Source organism: Rhinolophus sinicus, linkage group LG12, assembly GCF_036562045.2.
Source record: "Rhinolophus sinicus isolate RSC01 linkage group LG12, ASM3656204v1, whole genome shotgun sequence".
Lineage (NCBI taxonomy): Eukaryota > Metazoa > Chordata > Mammalia > Chiroptera > Rhinolophidae > Rhinolophus > Rhinolophus sinicus.
The window spans coordinates 2,404,498-2,423,358 of NC_133761.1; the positions used below are offsets into that span (position 1 = coordinate 2,404,498).

An 18,861-nucleotide genomic window follows, 5' to 3' on the forward strand; every position below is an offset into this window, starting at 1 on the left:
AAAAGGTGCTTAGAAATGCAGGCTGGGGTCAGACCCTGGTGCTGGGGTCAGACCCTGGTGTAGGTGATGCGTACAGAGGCGTGGGCCTTTAGTCGGAGGCAAGATAGACTCCTCATGGGAATCCATGCTGGGGTCATGCTGGACGTGAACAGAGTCCGATGGGTTTCGGCTCTAACCCCACCTTTGCTACTTGTTAACTGCGTAACCTGGAGCAAAATCCCTCTGCTCAGCTCAGTATTTTCATCTGTAAGATGATAGAATCACAAGTTCATAGTGATTGGAAGAGTTTAGATTAGATACTCTGTATCCAGGACGGTCTTAGTGTCTGTCCTGTAAAGTTACAGCTGTTGTCCTAATCAGATGGGAGGGCTTTAGTGACAGTGGAGGATGGGTTATGCCTTTAAAAAGGACATTTAGAAGGCCTGGAGCTCAAGACCAGCAGGCAGGCTGGCTGGGGGCGGGGGGGCGGCGGATTTCCCGGGATTAGTATCTCAGGACTCGCTTGCCAGTAAAGACTGGAGTTACCTCTGCAAGTTCATGTTGATAATTTGGGCTGCTGCGAAGCTGTTTTCACAGGTGGGTATATAAATACACATACTTTCTAAAATAAGATGTTTTTACTTAAGATGTATGGGAGTTTGCTGCCAGTTGGAACAGCCTTCCTGCTGTTTGCTCGGTCCTCACTTGAACGCTAGGGGGCAGCAGACACACACCGGAGGGGCAGTGCCCGCTTTCCTGCTGCCGCCGCGGGGGACGTCGCGGCGCCGCCTTTCGAGTTGTCCCCAACCCCACACTTCACTTCAGTTGACTCATCTGCACGCTTGCTTGCCAGATGAACAGACCGCAAAATAATGAGTTCTGGTGGGATTTTAGACTAACAATAAAACAGAGGGGTCTGTCGTTTTTATGAACTAGCACGAGCTTTTTTGGTTCTTGATCCAGTGTGTTCCTTTGTAGAACTGATGGTTTGTGTCTATTGCTGGGAATGATTTTGGCTGATGTAGACATTTTTGAAGGGAACTGAGATGTGATTGTTGCAGGGACCTTTTGCTTTAGGAAGCCCCGTGCAAACATAAAACCGGATGCATAATATATTTGGATTTACTGGTATTGGGAAGAGTTTCTGCACATTTCAGAAGAATTCAAGGCAGAATTCCTCTTCTTCGTGTGCAGGAATGTGGGTCGACCTGTGTGTACGAGAGTAGTTTGTGGTCATTATCCATCAGTAGTAAGTGGCAGCACACATTTCATTTTCACTGGCCATCTGTGAAGTTGTGTATCGGACACGTAGATTTCACAGGCGAAGGGTGAAGTAAAAGCGAGAGAAAAGCACAAACTTTGGCCCTAGGTTTAGGTTTCAGTCACCGTTTCCTCACTGGGTGGTCAGGGACCCACCCGTATGTAACCTCCCTTTGCCTGTTTCCGAATCTGTGAAGTGGCAATGGTAACATTCACTTCTTCCTGGGTTGTTATAGGTGTAAATAATGTAATAATGCATAGAAAGTGCTTGCCCCAGTGCTGGGCACGTGGAAAGGGTTCCATATACATGTCTGTCCCCTGGTAACGTGTCAATGCCATAGGCAGCTCACGTCTGTGAGGACCACAAACAGACGTGTCACTAGGTTGGTATGTCCTTTATCCTTATGACCCCTCTGCTAAGTGCATTAATCCTGCTTATAGAGGGGAACTGCACGTGCTGAGGGAGGGTTATGTAGTTTGTCCAAAGTCAGGCCATAGTTCCAGAGGAGAAGGGGCCTCTGGAAAGCATGCTGGTTCGCGAATCCCTTCACTCTATGTTTCCTACTGGGGTCCAGGCCCTGGGCTCTGTGTCCGTGTCCACTGGGCCTGGAACATTCCGTGGGCAACAAAACAGACATGGTCCTGTGCTGCTTGAGCTTCAAGTCTGGAGGGGGAAGCAGGTACTCAGCAGACACCTGTAGCTGTAAATGATGACAAACTGTGGTCAGTTCTGTAACGGGGGAGGACGTGCCTGTGGAGCTGGAATTTCTAGTTGGGACTGGTCTAGTAGTGTTAACCCAGAACAGTCAGGTCCGTCACCCCATGCAAAAGGCAGGAAGGCCTGGCATCTCTGTTACCCTGTTTCCCTGAAAATAAGACATAGCTCTAATGCGTCTTTTGGAGCAAAAATTAATATAAGACCCGGTCTTATGTTAATTTTTGCTCCAAAAGACGCATTAGAGCTGATTGTCTGGCTACGTGTTATTTTTGGGAAATAGGGTATCTGGTAAATGGAAACTCACTGCCAATACCTACGATTAAGTAAATAGCTGGTGAGGCATTTTTGGGAGCCTTTCTGGCTGCCTAATTTGGGGTTAGCACATGTGACTTCAGAGGCGTGGCCCATTTCTTGAACACTCACTGGGAATTTTAGGCCTGTGCTAACTGTACACAGTATTTCAGTTAGTCTTTCCAGCAGTCATCAGTAGCTTTACTATCCCCAGTGAGAAGGAAAGCACCACAGCTAGTAACGCGCAACCCTGGGGCTGGAGCCCAGGGCTTCCCTCCGCTCCTGCTCCCCCTAACCCGTCCCTCCAGACAGCCCGCAGAACGTCCTAGGTCTGGAGTTTCCTGCTAATAGCACCACTTGCTTTCTTTTTAGTGGAATAAAACAGGTCTAAACTTACTTTCAAGTCGGAGATGGAATGGCGAATGAACACTTCATTCCCCAGAGAGTCCTGCTGAGAGTGACCGACTGTGTCCAATAGCCGCGTGGGCTCCGCCTTTGTGACCTCGCAGTCTGTGGAGCAGTTAGAACCAAGCCGTGCTGGTCACAGCTCCCTAGGAGAGCAGGGGGTCAGAAAGGAGTGTAGGGATTCGGTCTCCTTTCAAAATGGCATGAGGATCTGGGCCTAAAATATCCCCAGGTTCCTGTGCTGTGGGGGGTGACCCTGCCGACCGATGGCTTCGTCCTGAGGCTCACAGGGTCCCCGGCTACCCAACTTTTCCTCAAGTGCCTGCCTGGGGCTCGCAAGCCATTGTGCCTGAGCTTTTTCCATTAAGGATCTTTGTAGGGATTGAAGCGATTGCAGTTCCACTTATAATAAATGTAGTGTTTATCACCTGGCATCTCAATACATTTACATGATACAGAGAAGAATGGAAGCGTGTATTACTCATCAGAGCATCACAACCTTTCCTCTTTAATTGGGTCCGTGAAAGAGCCAGTGGGAACTCTGATGGACTGGAGGCCACGACTTGGGCCCTTGCCCTGGCTGTCACCTTTATTTTAGACGGTGGCCTCATGGGGACACTGGCTATGCCCACTGTGGGTTTAACCTCCCCCAGTGTCTTTTATCATATCCAGCTCCTGGGCGCGGTTGAAGGTCTGCAGCTTCCAGGTGTGTGATAAGCCGTTAAGCCCTCCTGCCGCTCCTGCTTGGGTCTCCCGGGTCCTCTGCCCATGGCTGGCGCCTCAGGGCACTGCAGTCTCTTTCTGACACTGTATTGTACGCTCCCTGGAAGCAGGGGCTCTGTCCTTCTCAAGTTTGCATATCTGCAGGGCCTAGACCTAAACATAAAGCTTCTAGAAGGAAACATAGGAGACTATCTGTGGGACCTCAGCGGAGGTAAAGGTTTCTTGGACAAGGACGCCAAAGCAGTAACCATAAAAAAAAAGATAAATTGAGCTCCTTCACAATTTCTGCTTATCAAAAGACTCCCTTAGGAAAATAAATGGACAATAGACTGGGGGAAAATATTTGCAAAGCATATATGACTGAGGGCTTACTTACATCCAGAATATCTAAAGGACCCTACAACTCAAAATAAAACAAATGATCCAGTTTAAAATAAGTCAGATGATTTGAACCAACACTTCACTAAGGGAGATAGACACATGGGCAGTAATCATATGAAAAAAGATTCCACACCATCCGTTATCAGGGAAATGCAATTTAAAGCCACCAGAATGGCCGCAAGGAAAGACGACAGCATCCAGCGCTGGCAAGCGTGTAGGGCAACAGTCGTTCTGGTCCGTTGCTGGCCTGAGTGGGAAATGATGCTCCCGCATTAGGAAAGGCGGGTTCTGCTTACGGACGAGCTCTTTTTCCTGTTTCCTTACACAAGTGCCTCTCTGAAGCTTTTCCCTTTCCTCCCTGTTCTCAGCTTTCTGAGGAAGAAAAGATCCAGCGCTACAGCGTCCTCTCCGAGCTCTACGAGCTGATCGGCTTCCGTCGCAAGTCGGCTTTCTTCAAACGCGTGGCCGCCATGCAGTGCGTGGCTCCCAGCATCCCGGAGCCCGGCTGGAGGGCCTGCTACAAGCTCCTCCTGGAGACGCTCCCAGGCTACAGCCTGTCGCTGGACCCCAACGACTTCAGCAAAGGTATTGGAGTCTTGCTGCTGGAACTGAAATGCCGCTGTGGTTCTGTTATCCGTGCGTTGCATGGGCATCTGCTCGACCTGCCAGACACTGCAATGGGCTGGGGTTGGAGATGAGCACAGCCCCGCCCTGTCCTGGGTGCGCGGGGCAGGGCGCTTATGACAGAAGTGGGCGTTCTTTATCTGTGTGGCTCAGCAGGCTTCCCTGAGCTCATGGACATGGTGTGTCAGCCACAAACCCCTTCAGCCCCTAAGGAATTTCACGCATGAAATTTAGCCAAGTTAGCAAAACTCGATCCACCCAGAAGAAGTCCACTTGGGTGCACGTGCACACAGGCAGGTATGTGTTTGGTGATAAATCCTTATTCTGCAGTATGCATGGAGGGTGGCACATGTTAAAGACAAGCTGTGAGTCTCATAACAGGTACTCACCAGTGTGATGCCCGGTGTCAGGCAGAGTGCGATGAGCAGAGAAAAAGCTTCTTTCTGGTTGTAGTTTTAGGGAGGAAATACGCAGCACTTTTCGCCAGTTCGCATCTACAGTTGTTAGATAGGAAAGGGACTGAGTGACAGCTGCATTCTTGTCCCACGGGGGCAAAATATGGTCACGTACATAAACGTGGAGCCCTGTACTGACCTGGGCAGCTCGTGGGTCTTACTGGCGAATCCAGTTCTGCTCCTGGGTAATTCTGCTTCCGGGGCTCTCCCCCACATTGAATAAACGTCACCTTCCTCCTTCCTCTTCCCACTGGAATGCCTCATGGCATGTCTGCTTTACATGTTATATATTATTCAACAGACGACGTGCTGCCCTCTGGCTTGGTGCCACCTGGGGTGTCAGGTAGGAGAAGCAGGATGAAGGGGACAGCTGTGCCCTCTGAAGAAAGCAAAACAGGCGGTGTCTCGCCTGCGACGCCCCCTGGGTGCTGGCATTGTCTTCCTCTAATCTGTCTCCAGGTGCAGGGATGCAATTATTCTCTCCCCATTTCCCACTTTCATGAGCGTCTTCCCAAAGCAGCACTGTTACCTGATAACATCCATCTCTATGGAATCGGCCTCAGGACGGATTCTGGATGGCTTGGCTCAGGGTGGGCACACTGTGTCAGGATTTGGGGCTTTGTGGCCACGTGGCCTCCAGGGCAGCTCCTTGCTCTGCTGCCATGGTGTGAAAGCCGCTGCAGACTGTGTGCAAACCAGCGGAACTCTTTACACATGTCAGTGGTATGCGGAGTGTAACTTGCCACATCTCTGGCTGAGAGCGCAGTGAAATCTAAAATCATTTTTCTTTCCTTGGCCAAAATTATTTCAAAACAGTTTTCCAAAACCCTTTAGAAGGAGGGGCTTGGACGGTCAGAAGGAGACTGGGGAGCTTTGCCGGCAGCCCCTGGGGAGCGAGGGCATGTCCTCCGTCCTTCATTTAGCCTCCCGCTCCTGTGTAGGGACTGGCCAGGGCGCTGCTGCTCCGGCCGGTGGTGCTCGGCTTGTAGGAGGGCAAGAGCTGAGACTCAGTGTGGGCACATATACCCAGCAGGGGTCAGTAGGGGTGAAGCATCCTGGACTTCTGTCTCGAGGGCCGAAGATGTCCTGCCCTCTGCAGCTACAGGGGTCTGATCTCGGCCCCCCAACACCACCACGGGCCTGTTCACGTAGCCGGAGCGCCTTTCGTTTTTAAATCCGGCTTACATGATAGCCTGCATTGTCACGTGACCCTGCCAGGTCTCCTCCACCCCGTCCCCGTGCTGTTGATGTTTAAAAAGTTAATGTGGGACTCGACGTTTGTCTTGGTTGGATACCATCTGTGAATGTGGCTCATGTTGTTGGTCGAGTAATTTTGAACCTGAATTCTATCGCTGGCTTTGTCTCAGCCACTGGTGATGGTATTGAGTGCAAGAGGTCCAGGACAGAACTGGGGACCCTCCCCAGAAGGCCTTGCTGCTCAGCAAGCTTTTCTTTTCTTTCTTTTTATAAATTTTATTGGAGAATATTGGGGAACAGTGTGTTTCTCCAAGGCCCGTCAGCTCCAAGTTGTTGTCCTTCAATCTAATTGTGGAGGGTGCAGCTCAGCTCCAAGTCCAGTTGCCGTTTTCAATCTTTAGTTGCAGGGGGTGCAGCCCACCATCCCATGCGGGAATTGAACCGGCAACCTTGTTGTTGAGAGCCCACACTCTAACCAACTGAGCCATCCAGCTGCCCCTCAGCAAGCTTTTCTTGGTTCTTGCTTCATGCTGGATGGCAGAGGGTAAACATACGGCTACGAAACCCGAAACCCCCCGCACGTGGTGCTCTCTCCCACGCGCTCTTCCTGACCAAGCAGAAATCCTGACTGTTTTCCCCCCACCGTGTCACTTGCTCTTCTGTTCTCTGTTTCTCCCGCTCTGTCCTCCCAGGAGATGGGAGGGAAGCTCAGGTGGGCAGAGCACCCGTTTCCTGCCTGGCATTTCAGGTGGACGGTGTTTACTGAGGCCCCATGAGCCTGGCGCGCACGTGTCCTCTTACAGACGAGGAGCCTCGGCAGTGGCAGGAAGTGTGTCCCGAGACTGTCCCAGGTCCTGCCTGGGCCTCCTTGGCCTCTGTTGGCATCTTCCACTCTCTGGATGGCCTCGCCACGGCTGTGGTCATGGCAGCGCCCTCACCGGTAGTTTCCTGAGGCCCCAACACCATGTGGTGTTACCGTAAATGTCATCCTGGAGCCTGGGGACAATAGCGGCTCGTCGTCTAGTGACGGGAATCTTCCGGGGGGGGCCATCCTGTGGTGGAGGCCCTTGGCTGGACCTCTGCATGAGCTGCCCCCACGTGGGCCCTCTGCCCTGGGCTCTGAGCCTGTCACCTGGAGGTTCCTTGTCGGTGGTGGGCAGGGGGCTGTGGAGCCCGTCTGCCTGCACACGTCTCACGAGATTCTGAGAAGACTGAGTTAGCTGTTCCTCTCTTTACAGATGGGGCCTTTGGGGTCCAGATGGGGAGCATGGGCCCTGCTTCGTGCTATTTCTGCTGGGCACACTCCTTGGTAATGGAAGCAGGAAAGGCAGCCTGAGGGCACGGCTGTAGGTCCCGGCTGGCCAGGTGGGCAGCGGACGATTATGGGAGCAGAGGGTGGTCTGCGACGTGGTGAGGGTGTTGCTGGTTTTGGGAGCCAAGGTCACACTAAGTCAGGACGAGGGCAAAGATACCGGGACAGGCCCTAAAACTTGTGGATTTTCACCAGAAACACTAGGAGTTCCTGGGGGACAAGATGAGAAGAGACTTGCAGGCCTGAAAAAGGGAGGGGAGGGGAGAGGACAGGCTCCAGGAGGCCGTTTTCTGGAGAAATTTCGTTGGGGAGGTTAGTGTTTGGGAAGCGGGAAGCGGGTTTCAGAGCAATCACACTGTTGGTCTACGGAGGTGAGAAAGGGTGTTTTAAGTTTCCGTGTGCGCTGTGCGTGGAACCCCCGTCAGCAGCTTCTGAACGACGTCAGGGAAGGTTGAAGTTACGTTTCTGGTTCGGTTTCTTGGTATCCTTTGCCCGTAATGCCAGGCTGGCCTCTGAGCAGAAGCTGGACGACACTTACACCAGCAGTTGTCTGAATTGTTTCTCTCTGCACTGGGGCCGGTTACGTAGACTGTCCAGGAGTCTGCTTGTCGGGTCCTCTGAGGGCCATTCCTTCCGGGACGCCTCTCTCTGGTTGCTCAGCCACCGGAGTCCCTGTCACCCTTCAGCTCTCAGCTGAATGTCCCTTGATGGAACCTCAGCCTCGATGGAACCCTTCTATTTTTCTCTTTCCCTGGCTCCTGTTCTTCCTTACAGCACTTCATATAATGTGTAAGTACATTTAAAAATAAATTGGGACGATGATTTCCCCTCTGCCCCTCCAACTCGCCTGAGCAGAGACCCCTGACACTTTATCGTGTCCCCTGACACGTGGCAGGTGTCCAGGAAATAGGTGTAACGTGGGACCAAATGTAATAAACAGCTACATGGCATATGTTTGCTGACAATTACTGCATAGAGTTTGTTTCTTGATCTTAATTTGTAAATCCGATGAATGAAACATGTCTCTTTTGAAAAACAAAGCACATAAGCACACCTCCAAGTAGTTAGATGGTGTTTACTTATTTTTCTGTCTCAGGAGGGGACATTCGCCATCATTTTGTGAAGGAGTTTGGGGAAAGATGGCGAGGAATTGAGAACAACTAAAATACAAATGATAAGTGTCAGCTGGATATATTTTTAATAAGAAATAAAAATCACTTTAAACACCATCTCCCCGGTTGCTCTGGACCACTTTAAACATTTCTCAGAAAATTTAATGGAAATCTTACTAAAACCCTGTACCTGTGAATAGAAGGTAAATTGTATTCTCAGGACCTGAAATGTGTTTCTGTCTGTTTCTCAAATTGAGCGTTTTCACTAGCTGGTTAAGGAAAGTCGATGTGTGCTGTGTGTATTTGCCAGCTGACAGGGCGGCTTATTATCATTTTAATCTTATTTGTGTTGCTCTAGATGAAGATTTTTTTTTAAAGATTTTATTGGGGAAGGGGAACAGGACTTTATTGGGGAACAGTGTGTACTTCCAGGACATTTTTCCAAGTCAAGTTGTTGTCCTTTCAATCTTAGTTGTGCAGGGCGCAGCTCAGCTCCAGGTCCAGTTGCTGTTGCTAGTTGCAGGGGACACAGCCCACCATCCCTTGTGGGAGTTGAACCGGCAACCTTGTGGTTGAGAGGACGCACTCCAACCAACTGGGCCATCCGGGAGCTCAGCGGCAGCTCAGCTCAAGGTGCCGTGTTCAATCTTAGTTGCAGGGAACGGAGCCCACCATCCCTTGCGGGACTCGAGGAATCGAACTGGCAACCTTGTGGTTGAGAGCCCACTGGCCCATGTGGGAATCGAACTGGCAGCCTTCAGAATTAGGAGCATGGAGCTCTAACCGCCTGAGCCACCAGGCCGGCCCAAGATGAAGATTTTTGATCATTCCTTTTGCCCAGCCTTTTGCTGAGCGAAGGATTAAATTTTCCCCAGGAACTCTTATGAAAGAGACAGGCAAGGGAGATGGATTTGCTCAAAGGTGATAGTTGATGTAATAAACCCTCAAATTGGTGAACTGAAATGCAAGAGTGTTGATAATTTTATCACTGGGTCCTATGCTGCCAATCTGTTTTAAGAATAAAAAGATTCAGGTTTTATAGGAGGAGCCATTTGAATCATACAGGAATTATGGCTTGTACACTATTTAGTGTTAAGAAAATTGATACTCAGTCTTCCTCATAATTGCCTGTGGTAGGAAGTGGATCATTAGCTACTTAAAAGGAAATCAGCAAAGTGATAGTTGCCCGACTCTTTAGTGAGAACGCCTTCTCAATGTGGTAGTGTCGAGGCGAGTTAAACTGGGTCGTGTGAGTTCATGGCTGGGTTGGTCTCAGCCTTGATTTCAGCTTCTTAATCCTTTTAAAAAGCTCTTATTTTGCTCTAGCTTTTGGTCTGAGCCTCTTTTGACAACGTGGGAACAACTGAGGGACTTGTCTTTCTGTTGTAGGAGAAGCACCACCATTTACACCCAAAAGAGGTCAGTCAGGTGGACCCCTCGGGCAGCTCGTAGTGGCTGGGCGTGCGTGCGTGCGGTGGTGGTCAGCTCCAAGAACGCCAATTGCAACATTATTGTGAAGTAACTTAAATATATACAAAGTACGGAAGAGTCAACCAGATTAAACAATTATCACGATTTGGCCACATTTGCTTTATTTAGGCCTTTCTTTTCCTTTTATTTGTTGTTTGTTGAAGTATTTTACAGCCAGTCCCAGAAATTGTGTCGTTGTACCCTCTGTGCTTAAGGCTGCTTGTCTGAACAACAGGCATTTTCTTCCATTAGGCTTTCAACTTGACCCCCATGCTGGTTAAGTACCATCTGAGTGCCAGGCCTCCTGCCAGGCATGACGGGTCCCTGGGTGAATGGGACACAGTCCTGGCTCGCGAGGGAGTTAAGGACGGAGAGAAGAGACCAATGCACGAGCTCACACGTGCCTCCCTGTACCTGCCAGATAACTCCTCTGGGTCAGAATTTGTGTGTGATGCAGAAATACACAATGAGGACTGCTCAGCTGTGTGGGGCAGGACGGTGGGCAGGGAGGTTAGGAAGGGCTGTGAGAGGACGAACCTTTGGATCAGGGTCTCAAATCTTTCCCCCCAACTTTCTTTCTAAGGCCGTAAGGCTCCTGGACACACGATACTGTGTGGTAACTTGTTTGTTGTAGATTCTAGTTAGCATGTCTTCTTCGTGAAGGATTTTAAGGTGGAAAATATTTAAAAGTGGTAATTGTTGCCAAAAGGAGAATGGAATAAATGTCTAAAATTCTGTAATCTTAAAGAGAAACTTTTCAATGGCCATGCAACCAATTTTCTCACCTTTCCTTTCAAACATGCTAAATTATTTTGGAGGAGCAGCTACAAAATTTGGCAGATATTCTTGTTTCTAATTTATCTGCTTTTCTGTACTTTTGTTATATGTTAGAGAACTGTTGTGCTTTTTAATTTAATGTCCTTGGTTGTTTGTTGGTAATGAAGCCCATCAAATATCAGTGTTTTACTGAAAAAAAAAGTACGTCTAAAGCTCAGATACATGCCGTTGGAAGCATAATCTTTTGTTCTAACCTTCTCGTAATTATTTCAAAATGGGTTATTTTAAAACCTTGCTTCTTTGCAGAAGAAAGTATGATGTAAAACATATTTTAGTGAAAAAACGTAATCACTTTAGTGTTCTTGAAGTCAACAGAATGTTTTCTGTTGCCCTTCAAGGTTGATAGTTGAGGCCTTTGTCCTTAAATCCCCAAGTTCCACACGTCACATCGACACGTGTTTCGCTGCGTGGTCGTGCGCCATCGGAAGCATTTTCATGACGCTCTGACTTTCACGGCAGGCACGCACCGAGGCTGGGCCGCCGTCCAGATGCGGCTGCTTCACGAGCTGGTCTACGCCTCCCGAAGGATGGGGAACCCCGCTCTCTCTGTCAGGCACCTGTCCTTCCTGCTGCAGACCATGCTGGACTTCCTGTCAGACCAAGGTGAGTGAAGTCAGCCGGCGTGTTTCTCACAGAACTGTGAGCGAGAGCCCTCTTGCTGGTTGGGCTCGGGTTTCAGTGGGGATGTCCCCAGTTCTCTGCTGGGAAGAGGACGCTGTGCGCCTGTGCCCGCCTCGCCTGCTGGTGCCTGGTGCCGCTGCCCGCCGTGCCCTTCACGGGCTCTGCTCCTGGGCCTGCTCACCCCACTCTGCAGCTTTTCTCTGCCTCTCAGCCTCCTGCGGGCTCCCCTTGTGTTTCCTGCATTGTGGAAACTGTACATGTCAACGTGTAACGTTTACACAGAGAAGCACACGTGTCACAGGAACACAGCTCATGAATTGTCACCAAGTGGCCTGCCCCGTCCTTGGTACCCAGGTCGCAGACATGCCCTTTGTGACCATTCTGGTCACTTGCGCCCTCCAGGGCAGCTTCTGCCTTGCCTTCCAAGGCCTTGCCTCCTCTGGGTTCTTTCCTCATTCCTCCTCTCACTCTGTTCCTGGGTGTCACCTGCTTTGGGGGTTTGAGCCATAATCTATTTCCAACTCAGGTGCCCCCCGAGCCCAGATCTGTTGATTTTGCTGCCGGCAGGTCGTCTCCCCTTGTATGGTCCCAGGCACTTGCACATGCACGTCAGAAACGGGACATCGTTGCGTCCCTGTCACACGTCCCTTCTGCCAGAGCCTCTCACACCAGGTTGGTGTGGGTTGTGGGCTGGGTCCTGTGGGTGCTCTCTGACATGGAGGAGAACGAGTGGGGAGTGGGGCCAACGTCCACTGCAGGGCAGGGAAGGAGGCAGCTGGGCCAAGGGAAGGTGGGCCTCGTGGGCCCGTGAGCGCTGAGCTGGGCGGCCCTGCAGAGCTGTCTCTTGTCCTCGAGGCTCTCCCCAGCTGGCCCAGTTGGTGATGGGCTCTCCTTCCTGGAACTCCCGTGATGAAGGGCCCTAAGTCACTTACTTCTCACTGTGGGTGTCTGTGTCCTTCTTGGTGTGGGGTAACTCACTTTCCATTTTGGACTTGCAGTGACCGTGCAAATTGCTGTGGGACTGAGGTCCCCGGCAGGTGGCAGCGGGTGGCAGCATGGCTTCCCTCTGCGTCCATGCATTTGAATTGCATTTGTCTTCACGCTCCCTGTGGAGTTCACCTTTTTGGCAGCAAGACCAACATGGAGACATGAATGATTTGCGCTGGGGTTTCTTTGAAGCCAGAGCGGAGCAGAACAACCAGTGTCTGGTGTGGGGGAGGCTAGCGTTCTCTCTTTGGTGCTCACGGTATTGGGTTTTGGCTGGTTGAGTGGTGACCAGCTCTCCAAGACCCTGAGGGCGCCGCCCACCCTGCTGCCCGTTCCCCAGATTCCTTGAGCTCCCCCGGGACCCAGCAACTGCAAGTGGACTCTTCACTGGGCCTTAGAGTTTTGAGTGCCATCCTGACCCAAGGCACTTGTCCCGGCCCCTGTTGTCACGGTCTGTTTGCCCTTGGTACCACTTTCCCCACATACCTCACATTTAAGTGTAAGTCGTGGTGACACAGCCCACACCCTCCTCTGAGCTGCTGACACCTCCTCCTGCCTCGTCTGCATCATCTTGAGCGTTTTTCTCGTAAATACACAGCTTGTTCCCAAGGCAGGGTCTTCTCACTTCCCCTTCCTGTCCCCTGGTCGCCATTCCCAAATGACTCCCCTGGGACTGGACTTCCTCTTGCAAGCCTTTTATCAGTCCCCAGGGAGACCAGGCCTCCTGCTGTTTGTCCCCTCTGTGCCCTTCTCACGGGTACCCTGGGTGGGTAGTGCCTGACTCCCCTCTGAAGCGGCATGAGACGGGGACTTGCTAGTTCTCTGAGGTCATGTGAATCGGGGATCTAAAGACACTGTACATTTAGAAGGGCAGAACCTGGGCCGTCTGACACTGTTGAACAAATTGCCATCCCCTTAAAGGCCTGTGTATAATGGTATTTGGTTAATTGGAGTCTTCTGAGAAAAGCGCAAAAGTCAGGCCGTCTGAAGGATTCTTCCCATTAGCCGCCACCTCTAATCACCACAACCTCACATCCATAATTAGGTTCTTTCTGGGCCTCCGTTTTCTCATTTGAACAACTAGCGTGGTACACACTGAGTGGTGGTTTGTTACTATTTTAATGATAGGTGTTTTGGTTTATGGGATGACCTTTCTTCTGGAGAGCTCACGGCACCACTCACAGTGTTTATAATTAGTGTTTCTAAATATTGCCGCATGGAAATTAAATGTGGATTAGAGGAGCGGCCAAGAAAGAAAGAAATGATCGTGGGCTTCAGGAGGCGCTGCCTCTTCGCATGCAGACCTGTCCTGGTTTGGCGGGGAAGGGGCAGCATCTGGGCGTCTCTCACCTTCCCTGCCCCCCACATACCCTCGAGTGTGTGTGCGTGTGAGCGAGCTCACAAGGTATGTTACGAGGGCAAGTGTTTACGGGAAGAGCTCTCAGTTCCCCAGGACTTTGGTCTTTTCTTGTGAGATGGAAGCACTAACTTGAGGACTTCCCTTTGGTAGCGCGACTCCGCCACTTGTGACCGTCACTGGTGCAGGCCACTTTGGCTGGGGCTTCCTGCTGGGGAGACCTACCAGCTGCTGCGGCCGGTGGCAGGAGGCTGATGAGCCCCAGGGGATGTGAGTGGAAGCCTGCTCCTGGGTGCGGCTCAGGAGTCCCATGGGAAGGGGGCTCTCTGCCTTGGTGACAGGTGGCATGTGCCACACTCTCTCGAGCTCCGGCCTTTCCCACTCTCGTTTCCACCCTGTGTTCTGGCCGTCAACCGCGTTTCCATTCTGTTGCCTTTGCACATGCCGTTCCACCTCCCTCCACATCCATTTCTGTCACATTGTCCAGGAATTCGTCCCTTCTCTGACCGCAGCACTCCCCCCGGGGGCGCACCGCGTGTGCTTGCTGCTGGCGTAACCCTGCTACTCCAGGCCGCAGGAGGGGACTGCTGGGCTGTTTCCCTCCCACCTCACCCGTCATCTCCTCAGGGAGCTCTTCTTAAGGCACCTCGGGCAAAGGGACCTTACGTGGGTGGCCACTTGGTGTCACTCAGGTCTCTCCTCAAACAGTGAGTGACTGTCCCTGCCTCTCACTGTGGCTCGCATCACCTGTGCCCCCGGTAAGTATTGGGGGGTGGAAACGTGGCCCAATAACTTGGGTTTAGGTCTCAGTACAGATCCTTCTTCACTCACGAGTGGGATAACTTCGAGCAGGTTACTGACGCCTCGGTTTCCTTGTCTGGTTCATTTCCTGGGGATACAGATGCGTCTCCTTGTCAGGGTCGTGGTGAAGAGCACGTGAGACGGAGGGGTGAGGGGCTGTCTGAGCACGGCAGGGCTGCGAGCTCAGCACCGGGGCCCTTGCTCCTGCCTCTCTCTTCTCCCTTCTCCGTTCCTGACGTTCTCTTGTGCCGCTGTCATTCTTGGTGTCAGATTCTGAGTTACCGCAGGCCTGGCTCTGAATCCCACCGTCTTTCCTACTTCTGTGACCTGGACAAATAATTTCACTTCTTGCAGCCCTGGTTTTTTTACCTGCCAGTACAGAGCTGGCTCCCAGGCTGTGAGTCTTAGGTTTCATGCCGAGTGAGGTGCCTGGTGGAAGCCCGACGCAGCGGGCCCTCAGTGTTCAGACCGTTTTAGGTGATTCTGCCTGGAGAAGGGCGTGGGGAGAAGGCCAGTGACGGCCGCGGGGACTCGGTGCAAGCAATGGGTTTACAGCATCACGGGACATTGACAGTTCTCAGGGCTGGAAGAATGGTTTGGGTGCTGTTCCAGGAAGAAGGTGATTTTGACCTTGAAGGACACATGGGTGTTTGCCAGACCAGACCAGACCAGACTGAGCAGAAGGAATAGTTTCAGGTAGAAGGACTTTCCCTGATTCTACTGAATGTTAGCTCTGGTAGTGTGGGGAGACATGGCGCAGCCATTCCACTCCCAGGAGTGTGCCCAGGAGGCGTGAAACCCTACGTCCACGCACACACTTGCCCGTGAGAGTTTGTGGCAGCACCCTGCATAATGGCCCCAAAGTGGAGCCAACGTAAATGTCCTTGCCTGATGAATGGGCACAGAGGATGTGGCAGAGCCCACGTGGGTGGGTTGCTCTTTCGCTTCCCGCCCCCCTTTTCGCTTTCCCTCCTGTCCCTGCCTCCCTTCATTTGGCTAACATTTGTCCATCCTTCACATTTCAGTATAGACACCACGTTTCTTTCTTTCTATGGAGCCTTTCTTGGTCCCTCCAGACCAGCTGTGTTCCTCTGGAACATTCCCACTGGGGTCCAGAACTTGCCTGTCGGAGCACTTTTGCCCACTCTGTTTTAATCATGTATTTAATGGACACATTCCCCACTGAGGCTGGAGGCTCCCTGACGGCGGGTGTCTTCCCTTCCGTGTCAGCTGGGGCATGCGTTGGCATCCACGTGCTGTTGCATGCATGAATAATGAATGCTTTTCCTTTTAAAAAAGAACAGCTTTATTGAGATTCAATTCCTACACCACACAATTCACCCATTTAAAATGCACACTTCCGATTTTTAGTATATGCTCCAGTCAATTTTAACATGTTTTACCTCAGACAGAACCTGTCCCTTTTGGCTAGCCAGTGGCACCTGTTGGCCCTCACATTTTGTTGAATGCATTAATAATACATACTTTTTTTTGTTTGCTTTCTTTCTGGTTTTGTTTGTTTTTGATGTTACTGGTATGCTATGACGAACCTCTTGGGTCTTCAGCTTTCTGAGCAGGAGAGAGATTGTTATCAGGAGAGGGCTTTCCGGGTCAGCCATTGTGAACATTTTTATTGCTGTTGAAACCTCTTGCCGCCAAATTGCCTTCTGAAAAGATGGTTCTAATTATACGGTTCTGGCAGCAGTGCGGAAGTCCGTGTGTATACAATGTTGTATACAATGTTGCCTGACTGTTTTAACGTGTATTTCCTGGTAACTTGCGAGGTTGACTATTTTCCCCCCCATGTTTGTTTACTAATTGCGTCTCTTTTATGTGAAAGTCTTTTACTGTCTTCTGATTGTTTGCCTGTCTCTTTAGTTTTCATTTGTCTGGGTTTGGGAGGCAGGTAGAATCCTGGTCACTGTACCCACAGGTCTGTAATGCTTTGAGGTGCTGGTGAAGTAGTTTGCCGGAAGTGTCACTCGGGGTTTAAGGCAAAGCTAAATCTAGAACCCAGTTGTAGACCTCGTCCAACGGATATGTACACAGCTACATATGCACTCTATTCTGTGCCATAATCTACCCGGGCGGTGAACAGCAGTTTGGAAAGAGTTCAGTCATCTCCCAAAGAGCCTCCCTGGTTTCTGGACTAAAGCTGAAGGTGTCAGGAACGTCTGTTGTGCAGTTATGATGGGTCGCCTTAGCATGACGTGAACTTGGAATCTAGTGCTGTAAAGTGCATTTCACATTACTAAGGGTCTGCTCCAGACCCCTTGTGTGAATTTCACAGGCAGTGTAAAGCTCACCACGTCGAACCGCATTGGCCGCCCTTTTGCTCCTTGAGGAGGGCAGGATTTTTGTTCTTTGGTTGTTCCCATCTCAGCGCATCGGTAAAGCTCTCGTTAGTGGTGAGGAAGACTTTATTCCAGACGGTGGCAGCGGGGGTCACTGTGTTTAGGAGGGGAGGGAGTCTGAGCTCAGTCTGAATAGGACAAAGACAGGTAGGGGTTGGGGCCCACAGCAGAGGGAGGGGCACGGATGGCAAGTGACTAAGAGGAGCCGTCAGCGGTGGGGGATTCCGGCTCAGCTGTCCTAACGGGTCCCTGCTGAGGGCAGGCCAGGGACAGGCACATCAAGCATGGTGGGTGAGGTACTTGATCAGATGTCAAGGGTGGGGGGGGCCTCTCGCTAAACTGATTTAGCAGAGTTCTCACTACAACTGGGCAAGGCGGGCTGAGGACAGGGCCCAAGGGCAAGGCCTCGTCAGACGGAGGGCTCAGAAGAGCTTGTGTCGGTCAGCGGGCCTGAGCACGGAGGCTGCTGGGTTCTGGGCCTTCCCGGTCCCACGTCCGTGCCGACTCAGAGCTGTGCAGGCAGGGCCTTCTGGGACGTGGGACGTGTCATGTCAGCCTCGCTAAATGAACCCAATGAGGACGATCTGAATTTGTGGTTTGACTTGCAGTCTCTTTTCAGGAAGGGGGAGATAAATCCCCACTGAGAAAAAGCACTGCCCCCTCCGTTGTTCTGCTTCTCTCTCTAGCATATTTGATATTTTACTTTTTGTTTTAATACCAGGAACAACTTTTTGCTTTGTTTTCTCTTTGGCAAGCCTGTTCTCACAGGTTTAGGTGGCTGCTCAGGACAAATCCCCACCCTCACCTCTTGTGCCTCCTCCCCACTTTCTTCTTCCTCCTCTTTCTCCTGTTTGAAAACTATTGATCTGAGATTATGTGATGCTTTTTGAATGAGAGTGAATTGTACTGTGAAGAGAATAAGAAAAAATAGAGTTACCAGTTCCTTCAAAAATCTTGGTTTCTACATGTAAAGTAGCCAGGCTTTTGAGTTTGAGGGCGATTGCGAAAGCCTTTGGGCTCATAAAGGAGCTTTTTAAGGTTTCCAGGAATTCTGTGTAGAGAATAATGGATGCGGAAGAGGCGAACAGTTACACAGGAGAGGTCTCTTCAGCTCCTTTCTGAAGGTAATTAGTGATCCACTCTCACAGTTGGGTGCTGTGCCCGATGCAGGCAGTGGGAGAGGTGACCTCTGAGCTGAGCCTCGAGGACCTCCTGGGGCAGAGCCAGTGCAGGCAGTCACAGTGACTTCCGAGCGCTCATGGTGCACTTGGGCGTAGTGTGTCCCACGTGACATGAGATGCCCGCAATAGTGGGGTCCAGGGGTGGCAGGAGAGACGGAGTGGGGTGATGACAGCCCTTCATGCTGGGCCGAGGAGTGCGGACGCGTCCTGTGGGTGGGTGCAAAGGGAGTTTATCAGCATGGTGGCTATGTCACTCTCCTCCTTCATCTTGGGAAGGAAAGCCGAGGCTGAGGATGGAGGGGTGTGGGGGTGAAATGCAGAAACAGGGTTGGATTGTTTTGGAACAGGAACGGGGCTAAACGGCAGAAGCCAAAGTTGTGACCGTCCAGGCTCCTCCCCCTGCCCCCCCACCCCCCACGGACTGTGTTCGGTGGGTACAGACCCTCTGGGCGCTTCTCCTGCCTCCTCTTTCCTGCCTCTGTTCTCGGTGACTGTTTCCACGTGGTGTCCATTCAGGATCCCTTCAACACCCTCCTCCACTTCTCTGTCCGCGCTTTCCCCTGGGGGAGCTCACCTGGCCCCAGGGCTCCAGGGCCTCTCTCTGCACGCATGGCGCGCATCTTTGCTTCCCACACTGAGCTCCAGACTCAACGTCTGCCCCTTCTTCACGCTCCCATCTCAGCAAATGCTGCTGCTGTCTGTCTAGTTGCTCAGGCCGGAAACCGTGAAGGGCTTCTTGGCCCCGCTTTTGCCACCAGACTGCACGTCTCAGCCCTGGTCAGCACGTCACCAGGGC

At 51.4% G+C, this 18,861-nt stretch overlaps 1 protein-coding gene across 5 annotated transcripts in view; it reads left to right on the forward strand.

The window, feature by feature from the left end:
• The window catches only part of TRAPPC9 (trafficking protein particle complex subunit 9), a 319,931-nt gene that overhangs the window by 38,786 nt on the left and 262,284 nt on the right, over positions 1-18,861 (forward strand). For all 5 annotated transcript variants that reach the window (XM_074316655.1, XM_074316658.1, XM_074316656.1 and 2 more), the window contains 2 exons: positions 4,126-4,342; positions 11,224-11,367. In XM_074316655.1, the coding sequence (XP_074172756.1) occupies positions 4,126-4,342; positions 11,224-11,367 (361 nt within the window). The remainder of the gene's footprint in view (positions 1-4,125; positions 4,343-11,223; positions 11,368-18,861) is intronic.